This window comes from Megalobrama amblycephala, linkage group LG7, assembly GCF_018812025.1.
Source record: "Megalobrama amblycephala isolate DHTTF-2021 linkage group LG7, ASM1881202v1, whole genome shotgun sequence".
In the NCBI taxonomy this organism is placed as follows: domain Eukaryota; kingdom Metazoa; phylum Chordata; class Actinopteri; order Cypriniformes; family Xenocyprididae; genus Megalobrama; species Megalobrama amblycephala.
In genome coordinates this window covers 27,902,967-27,922,977 of record NC_063050.1, presented here as the reverse complement: position 1 = coordinate 27,922,977, position 20,011 = coordinate 27,902,967, and the positions used below count along the sequence as shown (strand labels likewise).

The following is a 20,011-nucleotide window of genomic DNA, read 5'->3' as shown; positions in this document are numbered from 1 at the left end:
CCGACGCACAACGCACGTACAGATAATAATCCCGCATATAACTGCAATTGCAGGTTTCAAACAGAGATGGCGACAAAGAGGAAAAATGCCGGACTGCAGCTTTAAACATATCAAACATTTTTGGAAGAGTCTCAATTTAAGCCTTCATTTGACATTTATACTATGGACACAGTATAAATAGACAAATACACACATGACATGAGAGCAGATGAGAAAATAAGGAAACCCCTTTTAAATATAAAACTAACAGAGTATTTGATCCCATTTTAAGGAAGATAGTGGTGCTTTTGACACATGTACATCTCACATTAATAATCATTAATCCTGGGCCTAATATATATATATATATATATTTATTTTTTTTTATTTTATTTTTTTTTTTGCATATTTATATACAGAATGAAAGACACAAAAGAGTATATTAAGCACTATTAACATAGCCATTTAATGCTGCACTATAGATGATTTGTACCTCACTTTGTCATTACTTTAATCCGTGTCCTATTTGTTTTTATTGCATGTCTCATGTATTGTTTAAAAATAATGTGGTTGTTTGTTATTGTGAAATCTTGTCTTTTTTATTTTTTATACATTCTGTTATCAACATTCTAGTCACCTGCATTTCGATCTAGTCACCAAATTTTGATTATCCTCATTATCTATAATTGACCTGTTACTTTTCACTTCAACACTGGATTTGCAATTACTAAAATAAATCACACCTGGAATCTATATTCAGATTGTCTTTAGTATTCGTCTCTAGTCCACTGTGCTCACCTCAGCATTAAAATAGCTCAGAGTTATTATATGCGTTTAAATATCTCATTAACAATAGAATACAATTCCCTTGTTGGTTTTGAAAGTAATGATGAATTTATCATTTCTTTATCTGTATGTCCAGAATGTGTCAACATTTCTGATTCTGAGAGGTTTCCTGATGTTCAGATTAGGGATTATAAAATAAAATTGATTGAATGCCCAAATTCAGAGTTTACATGAATACATGAGCGCCTACTGATCTTGGATTAGCATTTGTTATGATGAACTTGTTTGGAAGGAGGTCACGCATCATGTAGGATATGATGCGCATATCCCATTGCCAGACATAACTACTGTATTAGTTGGCTACTCTATTTTTACACTTATTGTCATTTTGACCATATCTAGGCATTTCAGAGAGCTGATGCTTTCCTGTTGTAGGCTATATTTCCCAGGAAATTACAGTCTGGTTTAACCCAGGCATCTGTCAGGGTGCTTGTGTTTTATGTGTGAGCAGTAGATTTGTGTTATTTGGTCTAAAAGAGGTGGTGTGACAGATGTTGGTCAGATTTGTGGGGATATTAGAGTGGGTGGGGGAGACGCTTATCTGTAAAACTCCTGCTGTCCCTTTAATCCTCAGAGCAACACAAGCGTCTTGTTTGTCTGCCTCCCTCTCAGACACACGTATTTAATATGTCACTGTGTCACTTTTTATCCTTCATTAAGCTGTTTATGTCTGTCAGTTCATTACAGGCTAAAAAAAGTATTAACATATGAACAATTTGGAAGTCCTACCACTGCTCGTTCTCGCGGTCCCGTACACGAGCGTTTAGGTGTCCGTTACGCTCTTTCATCACCACCTGAGATTCGAATGAGTTTGACAAGTCCCGTCAAACGCTTTCTTGCGTCTTATCATTGGTAGCTGCCAGTTGATCGACAGCAACTCTCGACCAATGAGCGCACAGGAGGGCGGGGACGTCAGACTGTTCTGGGAGGCTCGTGGATGTGGACTGGAGCTCGTGCCGCTGCGCTGAGCTGGGTGAAAATACGTTAAACCTGCCGTTAGCTTTAAGCTAGGCGAGCTTTATCAAGTCATACGCGACAGAATGGATTTAAACGGTTATTGAGAGGACCCAAAAACTTGAATGAGATTTTAGAAGCTCGAGTGTGTAAAAAAAATAAGGCGAAAGATTTATAGTTTGGACGCAGGCTAACTGGCTAAGTGAGCCGTCGGCAAGACCCCACCACCCAAAGATTGAAACGGAGATTAAAGCCATCATCTAATCTATTAAAGAGGATAACCAATGTCACACACACCAATCCTCTAAAGCAGCGACGCCAATGAACTGACAGGTAGGTCGTCAGTGGTGTTATTTTATTTCAACCTAAACACTGTTTTGAAAATATAATGCTAGCTGTCATGCTAATAGTCCTGCCCAGCTGTGCTACAACTAGTTATGGTTATATATCAATCTAATGCTTTCATGTTAATAATGTATTGATTTCTTTTAACGTGTGAGTCATTTATTCTGGGCATGTCTTTGCTGTCATTCCTCATGTAGCAAAATAAGTCGTGTTTTCAAGGGGGTGACTACAGACTGACTTTGCATTGACATGTACCCGGCTGCAGTGTTCAGATAAAAGCATGGAATGTGCGTATTAAATACCATTTTCGATGCAGTTTCACTGAGGTAATCGATCGAGGCCCCGTTATGCTCCGCGCGACGCCAAAGCCTTGACCGCACGCTCAGTATTGGCGTCGCGAGGATTCATGTTAGGGCCTAAACAGTGCAGCTGCAGCGAAACACACCCAAAAGACACACTCACCGCCTCAAAGTAAGACAACGCGCCTCACTGCTTTTTGATTCCTTTTAGTCATTTAATCGTGTCACCTGAGCATAATGAAATCATGTTTATCACTTCTGCATGTTTTGTGTTTTAGTCAAATGGGAGTCATTCATTTTCATCAGATCACCTGCTTATTAATGCCTTCGTGTAATTTCAGTTAACAACGAGTGAAGAATACCAGTCAAATGAAATTATAACCAGCTTACATACTCACGTATGAATGAAAACGTGCTGAACTTGAGATCATGAGCTGTGCACGTGAAAATCAAACGTTTTCTGGATGTGTACCAGTGTGATTTACTAGTGTTAGATCGTATAACTAGCTGTACCAGCTTGGATCTGGTGTTTATCTTTATTTCTAATTGGAGTGCAGAGGGGTGTGTCAGGGAAGACTGGAAAATGAAAAAGTTCAAAAGGGTATGTGACAGATCTCTCTCTCTCTCTCTCTCTCTCCTTATTGAATCAAAGAGTGGCTTTGCTTCACTCTCACCATGTGAAATTGGCAGGCATATAGTGGATTGTGGGAAATGCAGGTTGCCTCAGTTGGCAGGGAGTGTAATGCCACATGGCTTTAGGTTTCAGTCATTCTGTTGTGTTAGTGGACAGTGAGGAGGAGTAGAGAGGGAATTCGCATAAAAAGGGTTTAATGAAGTGGAAGAATCGGTACAATTTGTGTGTGACTTAGGCCTGAAACATACTTTTACATAAATGCATACTACTATAGCTGTGTAAGCATGATTTTGAGCTGTTGCATTTTGAAATGTCATGCCTAATGCAACCTAATTCTTAGGGTGGTTCAAATCTAAATCCATTCTCATTCTTAAACTTTTAAATGTTTACAAAAATCAGCTCGTTCTAAAAATAAGACATTGCAACATAACCATGTTGATAATACTTTACTTTATACTTTATTTGTCCCTGTTAAGGGAAAATTGTCTTAGGCAATACAGGCAAAGCTCTAAAATTTTATTTAAAGGATTAAATTATTATTATTATTATTATTTATATTATTATTATTATTATTATATTATTAAGATAATAATATTATTATTATCTTCATTGTGTTTTTGATGTCACAATGGTTGACAGATATGCGCACATTGAATATGCCACCAGATTGTCTACTCTGTAACACTGTTTCCTAACTAAATGCGGCACATGATAAAAGTTTTCTTTTCTATGGGTGTAAAAATACATCAGAATGGATTGATGAATCAATCAAATGACAAACAATATGCTGTATCGATGCAACCCATACAAAATCAATATATATTTTTATACATGTATACTAGAACACTTGTTTGACTGTTATAAAATGTCAAATTGTCACTATATATTAGGGGTGTAACGGTTCAGATTACTCACGGTTCGGTTTGTATCACAGTTTTAGGGTCATGGTTTAGGTATGGTTACTACAAGCTATAGCATAAATAAATTCAATAGAGAAAAGACACCAATAAAAGAAATGTTGCTCTTCGGGTTTTTAAGTAGGTCTAACAGTACTTCTGTACTAAGGTACAGAAATTGAAGTAATCAGATTTAAAATAACCCTGCATATAATCCTTGCTGTATAAATTAAATAAAGAGTAATCCTTATTGAGGTTATAAAAAGTAATTCAGTCAACATCAGTGAGTGATTTTTGTCTTTTTGTTGTTTGATTAACATTAAAAACAACAGACAGAGCAGGAATATTAGGCTGCTGTCGCTGTCACTGTAACACATAATGCACGGATCCAATATACTGTATGCGTGTGTTGTCTTTCTCCACTGAATTTGTCTGTTTAAGCTTAAGAAGACTTGAAAGCAAACTCAATTTAATATTCACACGCTGTCTGAGAGGCAACTTTCTGTGTGCATGCTTCGGATGTGTGCTCACCACTGATCTGAGTAAATGACTGGATTGCTCATTGCTTTCTAAACTTCCAGCAGGCAGTGAAGCCAATAGAAATGTTTGAGCGGCCATCTTACAATTCTCTACCATGCTGAATTAAGGCGACAGCGCATTGTTCGCAGCATATGTGAAAGCACAAGAGCGTGTGCTGCCCCTGCATCACATACTTACTGCAAAACATGCACTGCATACACACTGCAAATGTATGCGTAAAAGTATGCGTGAAACCGGCATTATTAGAGCGCTGTCAGACACACACCCGAATCGTATGCACAGAAAGCTGCCTCTCGGACAGTGTGCGATCCCGGTTCTCCCACATTTTTTCATACAAGTTTTCTATAAAATAAAAATTTAAATATTATTTTCTAATTATTATAGTTATGTTTATCATTATTTTTTTATCTAATTTTTTTTTTTTTTTTTATTTATCATTAAATATCTGTTTTTTAATTTTAATAATGAAAGTTATTACAATAGTAATATTTTGAACAGCCTGCTGAGTCGGTGCTGGGTGCCGCTGGTGTGTGTACACAATACAATGTGTTCAAATTTGAAAGAACTGAAATTGGACTTTTTTTCTGATTTGTTTATATGTTTCTGTTGACTGCATGAACTTATCAATTTGGTTTCTCACATCACTAGTTTTAAATAGGCAAATTTGCTGGATAGCGAATACATAAAAGTGAACAGCTGTATATAAATAACTAATTAACTGACAACTAGATGGTAACAAACATTTACGTTGCAACCCTCTATGGACACACTGAAGCTTGAATCGCCATTGGCTAGTACATTTTTTTATTTTACTCTCTAGGCTTTTTACATTGAATGCAAGAACAATGCAAATGAAAAATTCTACATAAATATACTATAAAATATAAATTTCAAACCTTTGTAAAGTTAAGTAAACAGTCATGTAATAAAATAAGAACAAATAATCAAACTTGGTAGTTGGCCAATATTGTTTTTTTGATGGCCGATACCAATATCTTAGAAAGCAGGGTGGCTGATATAAAGCCGATATATACGATATATAATTTATATTTATTTTAATTAATATTTAATTAATTAGAAATAAATATTAAAATAAATAAAAATAATAAATAAATCTTTAAAATAAACATGCTTATACTTTATATGGCAATCCTATTACAGTATTTTTCACAAACAAAGTAATTGTTTAAAAGGATATGAATATATGAATAAAAAGGATATATATCAGCCTTGGCGATATATTGGTTGACCCAATGCTTCCCACAGGTTTGAAATATACTTGCGGTGGTAGCCGGGTGAAAAATCCTCCTATTACCCACAGCACAAAAATGGTCTACATGTGACAAACAAATAATGTGTGATTTTTAACAGTATTTTTATTTATTGAAATTAATTTTAATTACATAGCATACTATTGCATTTAATTACATACTAATATTATGCATTATTATGCATTGTAAATTATGCAAAATTACAGCATTTAAATGGTTCTCCTTTTCCTATGTTCTCCTTGCTGTCATATAGTGTCTCTCTCAGTGGGACACAGATTTTACTGCTAAAATTATATAATGAATAATATATGTGTCAAATAATGTTCTTAGTCTTTTCTTCCTGTGGGGGAGACTACAATAATTTACTATGAATTAAATGTAAAGTCTATGTATGGGAAGCACTGGTTGACCACTAATCAAACTACAAGCAAGAGCATGTTTTTTTTTTTTTTTTTTTTTTTTTTACATAGTTTTAACCGCTTGAGGTACTAATGTTTGCATCCTCTCAGCCTCGATGGCAAACACTGTTCTCCACTAATATCCGAATAATCAGTTGACTTCTAATGCTAATAGTTAAGTAGTTTATATATTGATTTTTAAAAAAAAAATAATTTTTCTTATTTCCAAATAGACTACTGTAGGCAGTGTGGCTACGCAAATGTTTCTCTGTCCATTAATGGGTGCACTACAATTTATAAGCCACATGAGTATGTCATAGTGACAATAATGAAAGTAAAACCAAGAGACTGGTTGATGATTAATCTAGGGCGTTCTTGTCTTGTGGACTCATTGTTTTTCCTTTTTCTCTTTCACTTAACATAATCCATTCCATGCCTTTCCTAAATATTGGTCAAAATATCAGCCAGACTATTTCCTGTCTGTTGCTGACTCAGCTACCTGTAGGATGCATTGCTCCATTGCATGCCGATCTAAGATCAGACTTTCCCAAAGCTATGATCTTATGTTGTGTCTACAAAACAAAGCTGTTCAGATATTCAGCTCCACATTGAAATGCTTTGGAGTGTTGTCCCTTGGACCTTATGCAGGGTTACACAACTATGGCAATTTTAGACCAAACCCTGGGTCAGGTTACCAAATGTCAGGCATAGCTAAACTGATAACAAGGCTTCCTGAAATTGGTTTAAACTGCTTGGCTGAACAGGCTTAATTCTGCAAATCTTAAACCAAAGGTTTCCCAAAACTTATATGGCCGTGCACCAAGGTATTAGGGTTGCGTGGTATACAGGTACTGGGAAAATGCAGGTATATACAGTACAGTCCAAAAGTTTGGAACCACTAAGATTTTTAATGTTTTTAAAAGAAGTTTCGTCTGCTCACCAAGGCTACATTTATTTAATTAAAAATACAGTAAAAACAGTAATATTGTGAAATATTATTACAATTTAAAATAACTGTTTTCTATTTGAATATATTTCACAAAGTAATTTATTCCTGTGATGGCAAAGCTGAATTTTCAGCATCATTACTCCAGTCTTCAGTGTCACATGATCATTCAGAAATCATTCTAATATGCTGATCTGCTGCTCAAGAAACATTTAATGTGTACAATTGTACAAAATATTTGTGTACAATATTTTTTTACAGGATTATTTGATGAATAGAAAGTTCAAAAGAACAGTGTTTATCTGAAATCTAATCTTTTGTAACATTATAAATGTCTTTACTGCCACTTTTGATTGATTTAATGCATCCTTGCTGAATAAAAGTATTAATTTCTTTCATTTCTTTTCAAAAAAATAAAAATAAAAATTCTTACTGACCCCAAACTTTTGAACGGTAGTGTATAATGCTACAGAAGCTTTGTATTTCAGATAAATGCTGTTCTTTTGAACTTTCTATTCATCAAGGAATCCTGAAAAAAAAAGTACACAACTGTTTTCAACATTGAAAATAATCATAAATGTTTATTGAGCAGCAAATCAGCATATTAGAATGATTTCTGAAGGATCATGTGACACTGAAGACTGGAGTAACGATGCTGAAAATTCAGCTTTGCATCACAGGAATAAATTACTTTGTCAAATATATTTAAATAGTACACAGTTATTTTAAATTGTAATAATATTTCACAATATTATTTATAATTTTAATTTTTTACAATATAATTTTTTACTGTATTTTTAATTAAATAAATGTAGCCTTGGTGAGCAGACAAAACTTCTTTTAAAAACATTAAAAATCTTAGTGGTTCCAAACTTTTGGACTGTACTGTATATTTTTTTTTCAAATGGTATGATTTCTTGATTTCGCTAATTTCGGTACTTATGCTGCTTATTAGGGCTGCACGATTAATCGCATGCTATTCTCACGCGCATTTCTTCAGTAAAGCCGGTTCCCTGATTACCGCTAAATCGCCATCACCTGCTTTCAAATGAAGCGGCATTTAATAGACAGAGCCGTAGGTCACTGAAAAGCCACGCAATATCGCGTTCATATCGCAGATGAATCGCCTGCGATAATGAACGCGATATTGCGTGGCTTGTCCGTGAACTACGGCTCCGTCTGTTAAAAGGCGCTCCGTTTAAAAACAGGTGATGGTGATTTAGCGGTAATCAGGGAACCGGCTTTACTGACGAAATGCACGTGAGAATAGCATGCGATTAATCGTGCAGCCCTACTGCTTATGCTCCAAAGTTCACCATTAGATGGCATTGTGCTACCCAAATGGACATGAAACCGGCAAATGTGACAACATAGAGGAATAAAATGGAAAAAGCACTTGAATCTCAGTCAACACTCAAAACTAATGTTTATACTGGCGTTTCCAATGCATTTCAGAAACAATCTCCGTCTACACTACATGACCAAAAATGCATGTCACATGACCGTTCATGCACACTGGGCATGTGCGTACAAGTATAAACCATTGCCTCTTGTATGTAGGTAGCTAAAAAAATCCAGTTTAACTGCACAATAGCTGCTAAAAAGAACCACAATGTCAGCAAAGCATACAGTTCCACACTAGTGTAAACAGGGCCTTGTTTTCTTATAACACTGATCAATGCACATACACAAGATCATATTGTTTAAATAACATGAAAGCTCTATTGTGCGCTTGACACGCTAGAACTAATGATGTTTAGATCTCATAATATTTGCACTGTTTAAGTTGGTCTAATATAGGCTATGCACTCAAGCGCACACATAACACTTGCCATAAAGAACTGGCAAAAGTAAAGATTATGAATATGACAAACAGCAAGGAGACATTTTAATTGTTTATTAATAAAGTAATATTTTCTGAATCAGTGTCGGCTGCAAAGATGAAGTTGACATTGCTGACTCTCATCATCTCCGCATATACTGGACACGCCTAGAGAGAGAATGTACATTTCATTCGGATTAGGCTACATAATCATAGTAGCCTATTTCTTTTCGTTTTTAGATATTTCGAGCTTTCTATAGATATATTTCTCATGTCTGCGAGGCAAGCAGCCTATACGCCGAGTTTCGGTTCATTTAGCCTATAAGACGCGCTCCAGTTTCACGCGCCAGTGATCGCGCCCGCGCATCCATGATTATATTGTCTGCTTTATTTGCTTCTTATTTATTAAATCCAGGCAATTGGTTGATGAAACATTGATTAAAATGAAGATACAATTTTTACAAAATGAAATTCCCTTTTAAAGAGAGGCTCTCTATAAAACCAAACAAAACTTAATGAAATGGTCAAAATCATGTCTGACCCACTCCATGACTCCCGATATATTGCGCATCTTATGATGCATCTTACTCATGGTGTTCACTTTTCATAATCAAGTAAATGAATTTAAAACATTACATAGGACTATTTAAACATATATATGAAACTACATTTTCTTTAATGGCTACCAACACGTATTGTACAGTACAGAGAAATTTCATAAGCAAGAGTGGATCATGAGTCACAAGTCGGATCAAGAATTATTTATTCTTAGAATTATATTTAATAATGGGGGCCTTCAAGTTATTTGACATTTTAATTTTTTTAAAGTAACGCAGTAGTTACTTTCCCTGGTAATTAGTTACTTTTATAATGATGTAACTCAGTTACAAACTCCGTTACTATTTGTGAGAAGTAACTAGTAACTATAACTAATTACTTTTTTAAAGTAACGTGCCCAACACTGATAATATCACCACCATATTGAGAAAGCACATGAAATCTAAACACCCATCGAATGAGGAAAGACAGCTGTCCATTACTGCATTCACGACAGGTAAGCAGCTGTAAGTTATCCCCGGGTGAGCCGAGATGATAACTTATCTGATAGCAAAATGATTTTGAGACTTATGCTTACTCTAAGTTTTGTCGAGGGAGATGTATTTACTAACAGAAAACACAAAGTGCTGCTGTTAAAAACTTAGCTTAGCATTAACGTTATCTTTGTGTCTCTGCAACGTCTGCAGCTCATTTTCTCACCCGAGATTGTGGGTATTATTGTTTTTCTCAACAAGAACATGTGAAATAAACACGATAACCATATACTGACTGGAGTGTATTATGTATGTTACATTTTGTACGATAACTGGCGCCGTCTGCTTTATTAGTGTTTTCCCGTTCACGCTGCTTGAGCTTAAATACTTTTGTTCTTTACATTTTTTAAATTTTTCTTTGCATATATTCAATGCTTTCAACTAAAATAAAACCTTAAGATAATTTAAGCGTGTTGTGTATATTGCCTAATCGTAAGCTTATTCAAAAATGGTTACAAAATCTTGATGAATATAAAAAGATAACGTCTTTCTCATTTAACATAATTTAAATAAACAAATATTTGAATATTCATTTTTTACTAGCCAAAATATTCGAATACAATATTTTGGAAAAATGCCCATCGCTACTATTTACATACACATAAGACATAACTGACTGTGTTAATGTGAATACTCATCAAGACATTTGACATAATTTGGTGTGTATTTGAAAAACAACTCAATTTGGAATACGCAAGCTACTTACAGGTGGCTTATGTGTGCGTTGTTGGTATGAGCGCAAAGAAAACCATCTCTTAAAGAGCTCCTGCAAGTAGCCTACTCCTGAGTGATATAAAATCTCTTGAATGCTCTAACTGGCAAGGTTTAAAAAGACGTGGGCAAGTGATTTCTGTCAGCTGTCCCGAAACGCAAGCGAAGTGTTGTATCGCAGCGCGCAGCTCACTTATACACGCGATGTCTTTTGAAGCCAAAAGCAATTTGCTCTTTTTGAGAGATATAGAGGGGAGACACAGTATTGCTGAAATTACTTCTCACAAGAAGGTTTTCAAATTACTGATTTGATGTGATAATTGTTGATTTAATTTGCTAATAAACATTTGCAGTAATTTCCCGCTTTATAAATGCGAAATCTGCAAGAATTAGTAAAATAATGTGTAATACCGCACCAAAATTCTGCCCCTGTATGGTATCAATTTAATATTGATACTACGGTATTAGATTTTGGTACCATGCCATACCCAAAATTGTGGTATCGAGCCATCCCTACAAGGTATATTAGTGATCTCCTTGTGCCATACTGTCCTGCTAGGGCACTTAGATCTTCGAATCACTTGCTTTTAACTGTGCTATAAATCAAATGGTGATCGGGCCTTTTCTGTGGTTTGGCCCAAGCGTTGGAATAGTCTCCCCTATCATGTAAGGTCTGCTCCTTCATTGGACATTTTTAAGTCTACTCTTAAATCTTATTTTTATTCTTTAGCTTTTGGATGTCTGTAGCTGTTGTTTTTATTGTGTAGACTTGCTTATGCACGCTGTAGCACTTTGGATCAATTTATATTGTGTTTAAATAAATAAAAATGTTGTTGTTGTTGACCATAGACTGCTCTATACTTTTGCATTTGTAACACATTTGCATAATGCCAGCCTGTGGTCTTCACTGGCTATCCGCGAGCAATGTCTACATGTCGAGGAGGCGCTGTTTTCAGCACTGTGAATTCACTTCGCATGCACTTCCAAAGGATGAGGACTTGCGCTGGAATTGATATGGAAAAAACTGACATCGTCTTTTGTATCACTGTGTATCAAGCGCTGAGGAAACGTCCAGAGCTGAAATTCAGATATAGTAATAGGCATTTCATTTCCAACACCCGCTGTAACATCGTGTCCTAACCAGATGCAATGTGACACGCGATTAAAAGTTATCTTTTCCGTGTTAATCAGAGTTTTTGTCCTAACTAGCCGCGACAACAACACAAAGTATGGCAATGATAATCTCAGGTACTGTTTATGTGCTTTATTTAATGTTAAAAGCATCTAATGTGAGTTTGAATATCATTTTGTGTCTTTTATAGCCGTATTGATAAAGGATAATTCACCTCAGATCTTCAAAATAAATTAAAGGACACCAGAATGTTCAAACTGTCAACTCATTGTGAACAGACAAGTGTTTTCTATAACAAAAAATGTTTTTTTCATAATGTTAAAATGGTGTAATATTCATGAATTTGATTATGTACTTACCCATTTTGTTCCGAATGCCGGAAGCTTGCCGAGAGAGCCCGCCCACACCCTCTTCTGATTGGTTGTGATTTTTGATTGACTTTATCACGTCTCATAGTCGCTCACGTCTGGTGTGGACAGACAAATTGTTTCTCACTGCAATCTTATCGCATCGGAATTGGTTAGGGCAGGGGTTCCCAAACACATTCCTGGAGCCTCCTCAACACTGCGTGTTTTCCATGTCTCCTTAATCAAACACACCTGATTCAGATCATCAGCTCTTTAGTCGAGACAAGGAAAGCCACTGGAAGGCAAGCCTGCAACCTTTAGCCAAAAAAGCATAACGGCTAATGCTAACGCTCCGGCTCTGGTGGTATGCATAGGCGGTACGCAGGGAAGAGGTTTTGAATGGCGGGCACTGATGTCACTGCCATTACACAATAGGTTAGGTTAGGTTAGCCATTACGCTTTCTCCAGTGGTAAGAGATACAGACCCTCTCATCTCCCTATAATATACAATCTCTGCTCCAAGACTTTAAATGGGTGTGTCAGACAAAGGAGACAAGCAAAATGTGCAGTGCAGAGGAGGCTCCAGGAATGTGTTTGGGAACCCCGGGGTTAGGGCAAAGCGGTAGACCAATCACAACAGACTGGGCCGTCTGACCAATCAGAACAGAATTTTCGAATGAACCTTTTTCAGACTCTTTGAGATATGAGGTAATGTGCCATGTGTGTATTAAAATAGCATAATAGGGCAGGGTTTCAGACTGCGCCTAAAACGGTTGCAATTAAAAATATTAATTTGCGAGTGATAATTTTGCTTAGGTCACCATTGTCGACCTTACAAATTCACACGTTATGACTGTAAAATTTGAATGTTATTTGCATGTTCTGTGACCAGTAGCCTATCACATAATTTGCTGTGTTGACGTAATTAAATGAGATGCTAAATTAGAGTGCCAAAATATGAACAGGTAGGGAAAAATTTCACACACCAAACAGATGCCAAAGATCTAGAGCTGATGAAAGCTGACTGTGTTGTTGCCTCACGTCGCCTGTGTCGATGCAAAACGGCTGCATTTGAACACACCATTCTGCTCCTGCGTACAGGAGACAACTGCCTATTTCTTCATATAAATTCGTCTTTATTCGTCATTCAAAAGGGGAAATCGGCTCTACAGACTGCAGATACACACACAATGCAGCACGTGCTTACCTTTTCGAATATCAATCATGCTGATCACTTTCATTATTCCACTCCACTCATGTTCATCAGATAAATTTAAGGTCATTAAAAGTCTTCAGTACCTTAAACAGTATAACAAGAGTATAAACGATAATTTCAAGGCATCTTATATTTTGTGGATGGAAAAACAAATTGCGATACTCTCTAATGTGATTATTATTAATTTCATTAAATAAATGTGAGCGCTGCATGTTTTAAAGTCAAGATGGCGCAGTTGCGCGTTCTTCAGAGCAGCTCGCATTCAATGATTAGTGCGCATTTGTCAACCGATTGCTTATAAACTAATGCTAATCAATTATCACAAAGTTTACTTCAAATTATTTATATTATATTGTGTTGTAAACGGTTGTAGCAACGTAATTTTTAAATCCTCATCTGAACTTAAGCAGCAAAAAGTAAAGCACAGACATTTCAAAATAAGAGTCCCGCTGTATTTCAAAGTAATTCAAGTCAAGCAGTATGTATATCAGTTGCCCCTGTTTGTTATTTGGTTACACAAACCAAATTCAATATATTTATATATTTATATTATTTCCATACATTTATATTTATTTTCATTTGATTCAAAGTAAACTGTTGTAGCTTTAGAAAGGAAGGACTAAGAACATTATTTGACACATATTATTCAATAGTAAGATTTTACTAGCATCAGGGTTATTATAGTTAACTAAAACCATTAAAACATTTTTTATTGCTTGAAATAAATGTTAATACTAAAATAAAAATCTATACAAACTAAACAGACATGTTTAAAAACAAAATGAAAGCAGAAAATATAAAAATCTATTCGAATTCAGAATATTAACAAAAACTATAATAGTATTAAGTGAAAATGGTGACATTCATTTCCCAGAAAAGTCACAAGATGAAAAAGCTGAAACTGTAAAGGGGACATATATAAACAACAGGATGACTAAAAGTAAGTGATTTAAAATTTTATGTTCATTGTTGTGTGGCTCTTAAAACAATTATTTGGTGCCTGTTTTTTCCCCCTATAGGAGCCAATGACACTTTCAAAGAGGAGAATATGTGTTTCAACGTAATAGCAGTGGAATAACATTAGAACTGAATGCTTTAAGACTTGACAGAACTGTAATTTGGGTTTGGTTTCTTAAATTGTGTTGTGAGAACAAATATCACAATCCTGTGTTGAAAGTTAATTTGGTCATAGCACTTCTAATGAGTCATAAAATGTAGGTTTGGCCATAATACTAGTAAAGTAATTATACTGAAAGATCAAATCATGTTATTTAGTTGCTTTCTAGAATGCTTTAGCATTTCAAGGTTATAGTTAGTCTGTCTCCTTTCACCTATAGTTATGGTAGTCTATGATTAATATAGCATTTTAAAAGAATAGTTCACCCTAAAAAAAAAAACATATCACATGATATCTTACAAGTATTTTTTTTGTTGTTGTTGTTGTTGTTGTTTTGCTGTCCCTTTAAGATTAGACACAGTAACAGTAGTCTCTTCCTGGAGGTGTTAGTTACTGTATTGAATTGCTATTCTGAATTGCACCTTCACCCCTTTATTCATTAATTGATGAGGACATCTGTCAACCACCACCTAACTGCTGTTACTTTAACATCCTCCTCCTTTATTTTCACCCATCTCCATTTGCAGTGTCATCTCTCTGTTGTGATTGTGTAGTTAAAAATGAACAATGTCATTGTCAGACTAAGTTCAGTTGTATGTATAATAAAGCCCCATGACATCAAAGGTTTTTCACTCTAAAAAAAACATTTACTATTATTTACTCCATCTACTTATTTACTACATTTTTGGTGAAACATTTTTTTAAATGTATATTTGTGGTTCTTGAAACAGATCAGTTTAATTCTCCATTCTCAAATATTTTCATAGAAATTTCACAAATATATTAAGTATATTTAAAAAAAAAAAAAAAAAACTAATCGGTTAGTCAAATACTAAATTCTTTTAGTGAACAAAAAATTACATTTATCTGTAAATTTTAGACAAAATTAACTGAATTTTTAGTCAGTTATTTTGGTATGTTCAATTCAAACCATCAAGTAAATGATATTCTGAGATTTTATTAAGTTAATAAATTTAATTATTACTGTGATATTTACTAAGCCACAGAACTATTTTTTTTATTATTTTTTTTTAAGAGTGTAGGGCATCTATATGTTACTCCTAAAAGTCGGCTTTTATCAGATTAAAATGTGTACAGGTGCACAGTTCAGTTGTGATAGTATCACTATGTACACGCTTGTTTTGTGATGTGTGGTTTCATGATGTAGTTGGCAATACCCAGCTTTGCAAACATCCAGACATCACCTTTGTTTGCATAACATTTGATAGTGAAAGCTTATGTGATGTCATCTCAACAACAAAAGTGTGTTTGGTTCACAAACAGAAACTGTTAAGGGTTACCCTACAGATGTCTCTGTAATTAAGGTGAGGCCAGGGTTTTTCTTTTTTTAGTTTAATGTCAGTGAACATGGTTTGTAATGTCACCACTTTGAATGTTTGGACATTCATTTGAATGTGGCTTGATGTGTATATTCTAGGTCTGCAGCAGCTCATTGATAAAATAAATGAAAATTGTCAGCAATGAATTACATCATAGCTAAGTTTAGTCTTAATTTAGTCTTCGTAATATCACAGATGAAGGTTCTCTGTACACATCAACTCTGCACTTGTTAAAAACTGAATTTCTATGAAAACAAAAACTTCAAAAACTTCAACATCAGAAGCATGAGATCACTTTATATTAAATGCTTCAAGAAGATTTTATGCATGCCAGTAAAATGGAATGCGTAAGAGAAAGGAAGCAAGATAGCATTTTGATCAAAACAACATTCATGTCAAATGTAGGTTTTTAATTAACATAATTAAATCCAATCATATATGTAGCAATTAAGATAAAGGATTCAAGTTTATCTTTAACTGCACATTGAAATGAACAATCAGTCAGTAATGATAATGATTTACGTACATAAAACTTGTATTTTGAAACACATTTTTGAAGGTAATTGTAACTTTCAGCTCAGAAAGTGAGTCATATGTTGATTCAGACTGGTCGAGACATGACCAAATCATCTTCACTAAGTGCAGACTGGGTCACTCAAGACTTACCCATGGGTTTTTTATTAATAGGCGAAGTTTCTCCTTTATGTCTCTTGTTCCTTTGACAGTTCCTTTGACTGTTAAGCATATTCTGTTAAATTGACATTTTTATGATACTGCTAGAAAAGGCTTTTATTTAGAAACGTTTGCATGGAATATTTCAAAATGCATCACCCGAATGTATTTTAGATTTTCTGTCTTAGGTTAAGTTGAAATGTTTTATATAATAATGTAACTTTTATGAATTTTGATATTGACCTTTGTGTTTGCCATGTAAATAGCCATGATGCTAACATGGTGTAAAAAATTAATAAACAAACAATTAAAATAATTGGTTCATAAGTCATTGGCTCATGAATTAGACTACATTAGTCGCTTTTCCACTGTCGGGCCAGCGCGAGCCAGGGCTTTCAATGGGCCGGGCTGGGCTAACAGGGCTCGACAATAAGGACCGCCCGATGGCCCGGGGCCAGTGTGAATGATGCTCGGGACAGTAGACTGAACGGTCACTTGCCCGATCGGGCCAGTGCTGTAGGGTGTGCGTTATATATCGTCTATGATATCGTAATTGTTGATTTAATGATCTGATATTATCGAGTATGTCAGCTCTATTTAAAATTTGCTGCTAAAAATCTTTTTTGGCTCAGAATTCACATTTATTTTCTCATTTGTTCTTTTCAGGTGGAGTTTATTTCCAGTCTCCCCAGCGCAACCACCGGAAGCCCATCGTTGAATGAGTGCATGCTAACTGAGTGTGCATATGGTCCGCAGAAAGAGGAGATAACTCCAGAGTCAGAAAAGGAAGTGTAGGCATGGCTCGAGGCACTCCCTTGAGGCCGCGTCCCCCTGAGATCCTTATGTAATGCCTCCTCATCTGCAAATAGACATCAGCTGGGCCTGATACACTCATACAAACACGCATAAGGAAGTCCCTGAACTGTCCCAAGCGAGAAGTTGAACTCTTGTCCATTGTTTTCTCTTTGACCTCTCCTCCCTCAATCCCCACATAAGCACCTGTGCATCCTGGGATTCCTCCGAGCTCCAACGTTTTCATTTCAGAATTGCTCCACTGACCTGGATCAATTCCCAGGAGTGTTGAGGTGTGTGCGAGTGAAGAGCTGCTCTTTTCACCTGTTTTTGTCTCTGTGCAAAAAAGGTGTTTTTGCCGAACCATTCCACTCATTGCAAAGAGCGAGAATTTGATCTAATCAGCCATGCAGGTGTAAGCCTGTTTACTTGTGAAGATACTGGCCTGTTCTTTAAAACTAACCTGTTGGATCAGCAATGCTTCGACTCAGGAGAGAGACACACAAGGCTCCATTTCTTAAGGTGCAGTGTAGCACACGTTGGTTGAAATGAAGGAGAGACATTTTTATATCTTCTGATAGTGTGGATGGTGGGGGGAAACTGTTAGCGGTTGTGGCTGCCGCCTGATTCCTTCATTGTCGTTGCTCCCTTCAAAACTGAACTACACCAAAAATCCTCCTGTCCCTCTCTTTGTCTCTCGCCATTTCATTTTTTTATATATATTTTGGTGAATTATTCAACTCCCATTCACAGCAGAAGAAAACAAAATTGGCAACTTTTGAAATCCTTAAACTGACTACAGTGCTGCTTATCAAAACACCAAACTCAAATAATCTATTTTTAAAATATTTGTTAGAAAAAAAAAATCATAAACATTACTTTCCTTTACCTCTTATTTTATACAGTAACACCAAATATTTCTCATAAAGTAAACAATTTTCACATTTTTGGTTACATTTTTAAAGCACCACTGAAGATTTAGGCCTTGACAGTTAAAGTGGTGAGACATTAGGAGTTTTTAAAATAGTTTTTTTTGTTTTCATTTTTTTGTTTGTTTTTTGTTCCAGTCATTTTTTTTCTTGGCATTTTATAGACATTTTTTCCTAAGCCTTTTAAGTTTGTTTTCATTTTTTTTTTTTTTTTCTACATGACCAAATAAGTAATATTTAGACTTGACAAACTACAGACGTTTTGAGCAATTTTTGTTCAGTGATTGGCTTTATACATTTATTAATTTATAAGTGTCTAAAAATCTGAAACTTTAATTCAAGAATTTGCTAAAACCCAAAGTTTGATTTTTTTTTTTTTTTTTTAAATCCTTTTTTTTAAAAATTTTTTTTTTTACTTCTCCATTTCTGTTTTGTACTTTTGAAACAATGCTCATCTTGTGGCCTTTTTCTATAATGCCAAAAGGACAACAACTTCTCCCTTAGTTTTTCTTTTTCATTTGTGCTGTCTTAACAACACAAACGCACTCACAAACGGATAATTTTCCGGGGCACGCTGTCATCCTGCCCCCTGGGTGATGCCGAGCGGCAGCATGAGTGGGGGCGTGTCTGGACCCACTTCCCCACCCCACCCCACCGTTCCATCCAGACCTCTCCGGCCTAGTCGCTACGTGCCGGTCTCTGCGGCAACGGCCTTCTTGGTTGGAGCAACCACACTCTTCTTCTGCTTTACGTGAGTACACAAACACATTTACTAACACAGATTGCTGCAATCATTTATGATGGATGAGTCAACATGTACTGGTGAATAACAGTGTGTTGCTGCACTATGGAGTGAATAATGGCATGTTTTTGCCTAGAACTCACTCAGAAGTACCAAATTAACCTACCTTGAACTGATTTTCACAGGCACAGAAAACTAAGATATTCTTATATTCTCAGGGCCCTCAACTGAGACCAAATGGTCGCATTTTGCAACCCTTTTCCTGTTGGCGCGACTAAGTTTTGTTGGAGGTCCCATTGGTGAGACCACCACTGATAAGAGCTGCTGTTTCTGTTGCATACAAGAAACATCAAACAGCAAACGAAACGAAAGCAGAATGAAACTGCGCTACTCTTTTGAGCTGCGCAGTGCAGGCAGTTTATCAGTTCGGATCAATAATAGACAACCCAGCAGTGCTCAGAACAGGTACTCGCAGGCCAATCACGCAACACCGTTACTACAAAGCACTGGGAGATCCAGTGAAAAAGTGTTTGGATTCACCACAGAATTAATAACATCGCCATGTGATCTAGTGAGAAGCATTCAAATTCGGTGCAGAAATCTGTTATAAACCAAATCAGATCAAACAGCTCGGACGTGGAAACCAGGAGAAACATTGTACCATGGAAAAAAATGGTTAAATAAGGAATTCCTCTAAACAAATCAGCAACATTCACCATTGTTTTAAAGGGGTCATGAACTGTGTTGTCTTATTGTTTTATAATATTTCCTGGGGTGCACTTATAATGTTAGTATGCTTTTTATATCAAAAATTGTCATAATTAAGAAATGAAAGGTATTTTTCCTACCCTGATTTTAGCCCTTTGATTTGAACGTTCTGTTTTAAGGGGCGTGTCTCTGTGAGACTTCAGTGTAAACGCCTACTGCTGTGATTGGCTAACATCTTTGCATATGAAATAGCCAAGTATTCCTCTCTCAAAAACTTTTAGCAC

At 35.7% G+C, this 20,011-nt stretch overlaps 1 protein-coding gene and 1 long non-coding RNA gene across 4 annotated transcripts in view; one reads left to right on the top strand and one right to left on the bottom strand.

Annotated features, from left to right (window-relative positions):
- The window catches only part of LOC125272228, a 45,590-nt gene extending 43,902 nt beyond the window's left edge, over window positions 1–1,688 (bottom strand). The window contains exon 1 of the long non-coding RNA XR_007185792.1: window positions 1,555–1,688. This is a non-coding gene — a long non-coding RNA (uncharacterized LOC125272228). The remainder of the gene's footprint in view (window positions 1–1,554) is intronic.
- Window positions 1,689–1,752: 64 nt separating this feature from the next.
- The window catches only part of zdhhc5a (zinc finger DHHC-type palmitoyltransferase 5a), a 42,343-nt gene continuing 24,084 nt past the window's right edge, over window positions 1,753–20,011 (top strand). For 2 of the 3 annotated variants that reach the window (XR_007185785.1, XM_048196853.1), the window contains exons 1-2: window positions 1,755–2,112; window positions 17,223–19,028. Coding sequence is in view for 1 of the 3 variants with exons in the window: in XM_048196853.1 (XP_048052810.1) it covers window positions 18,874–19,028 (155 nt within the window). In the remaining 2 variants the exon portion in view is untranslated. Of the gene's footprint in view, window positions 2,113–17,222; window positions 19,029–20,011 lie in introns of all 3 variants that reach the window. The other variant, XR_007185786.1, reaches the window with a different exon arrangement.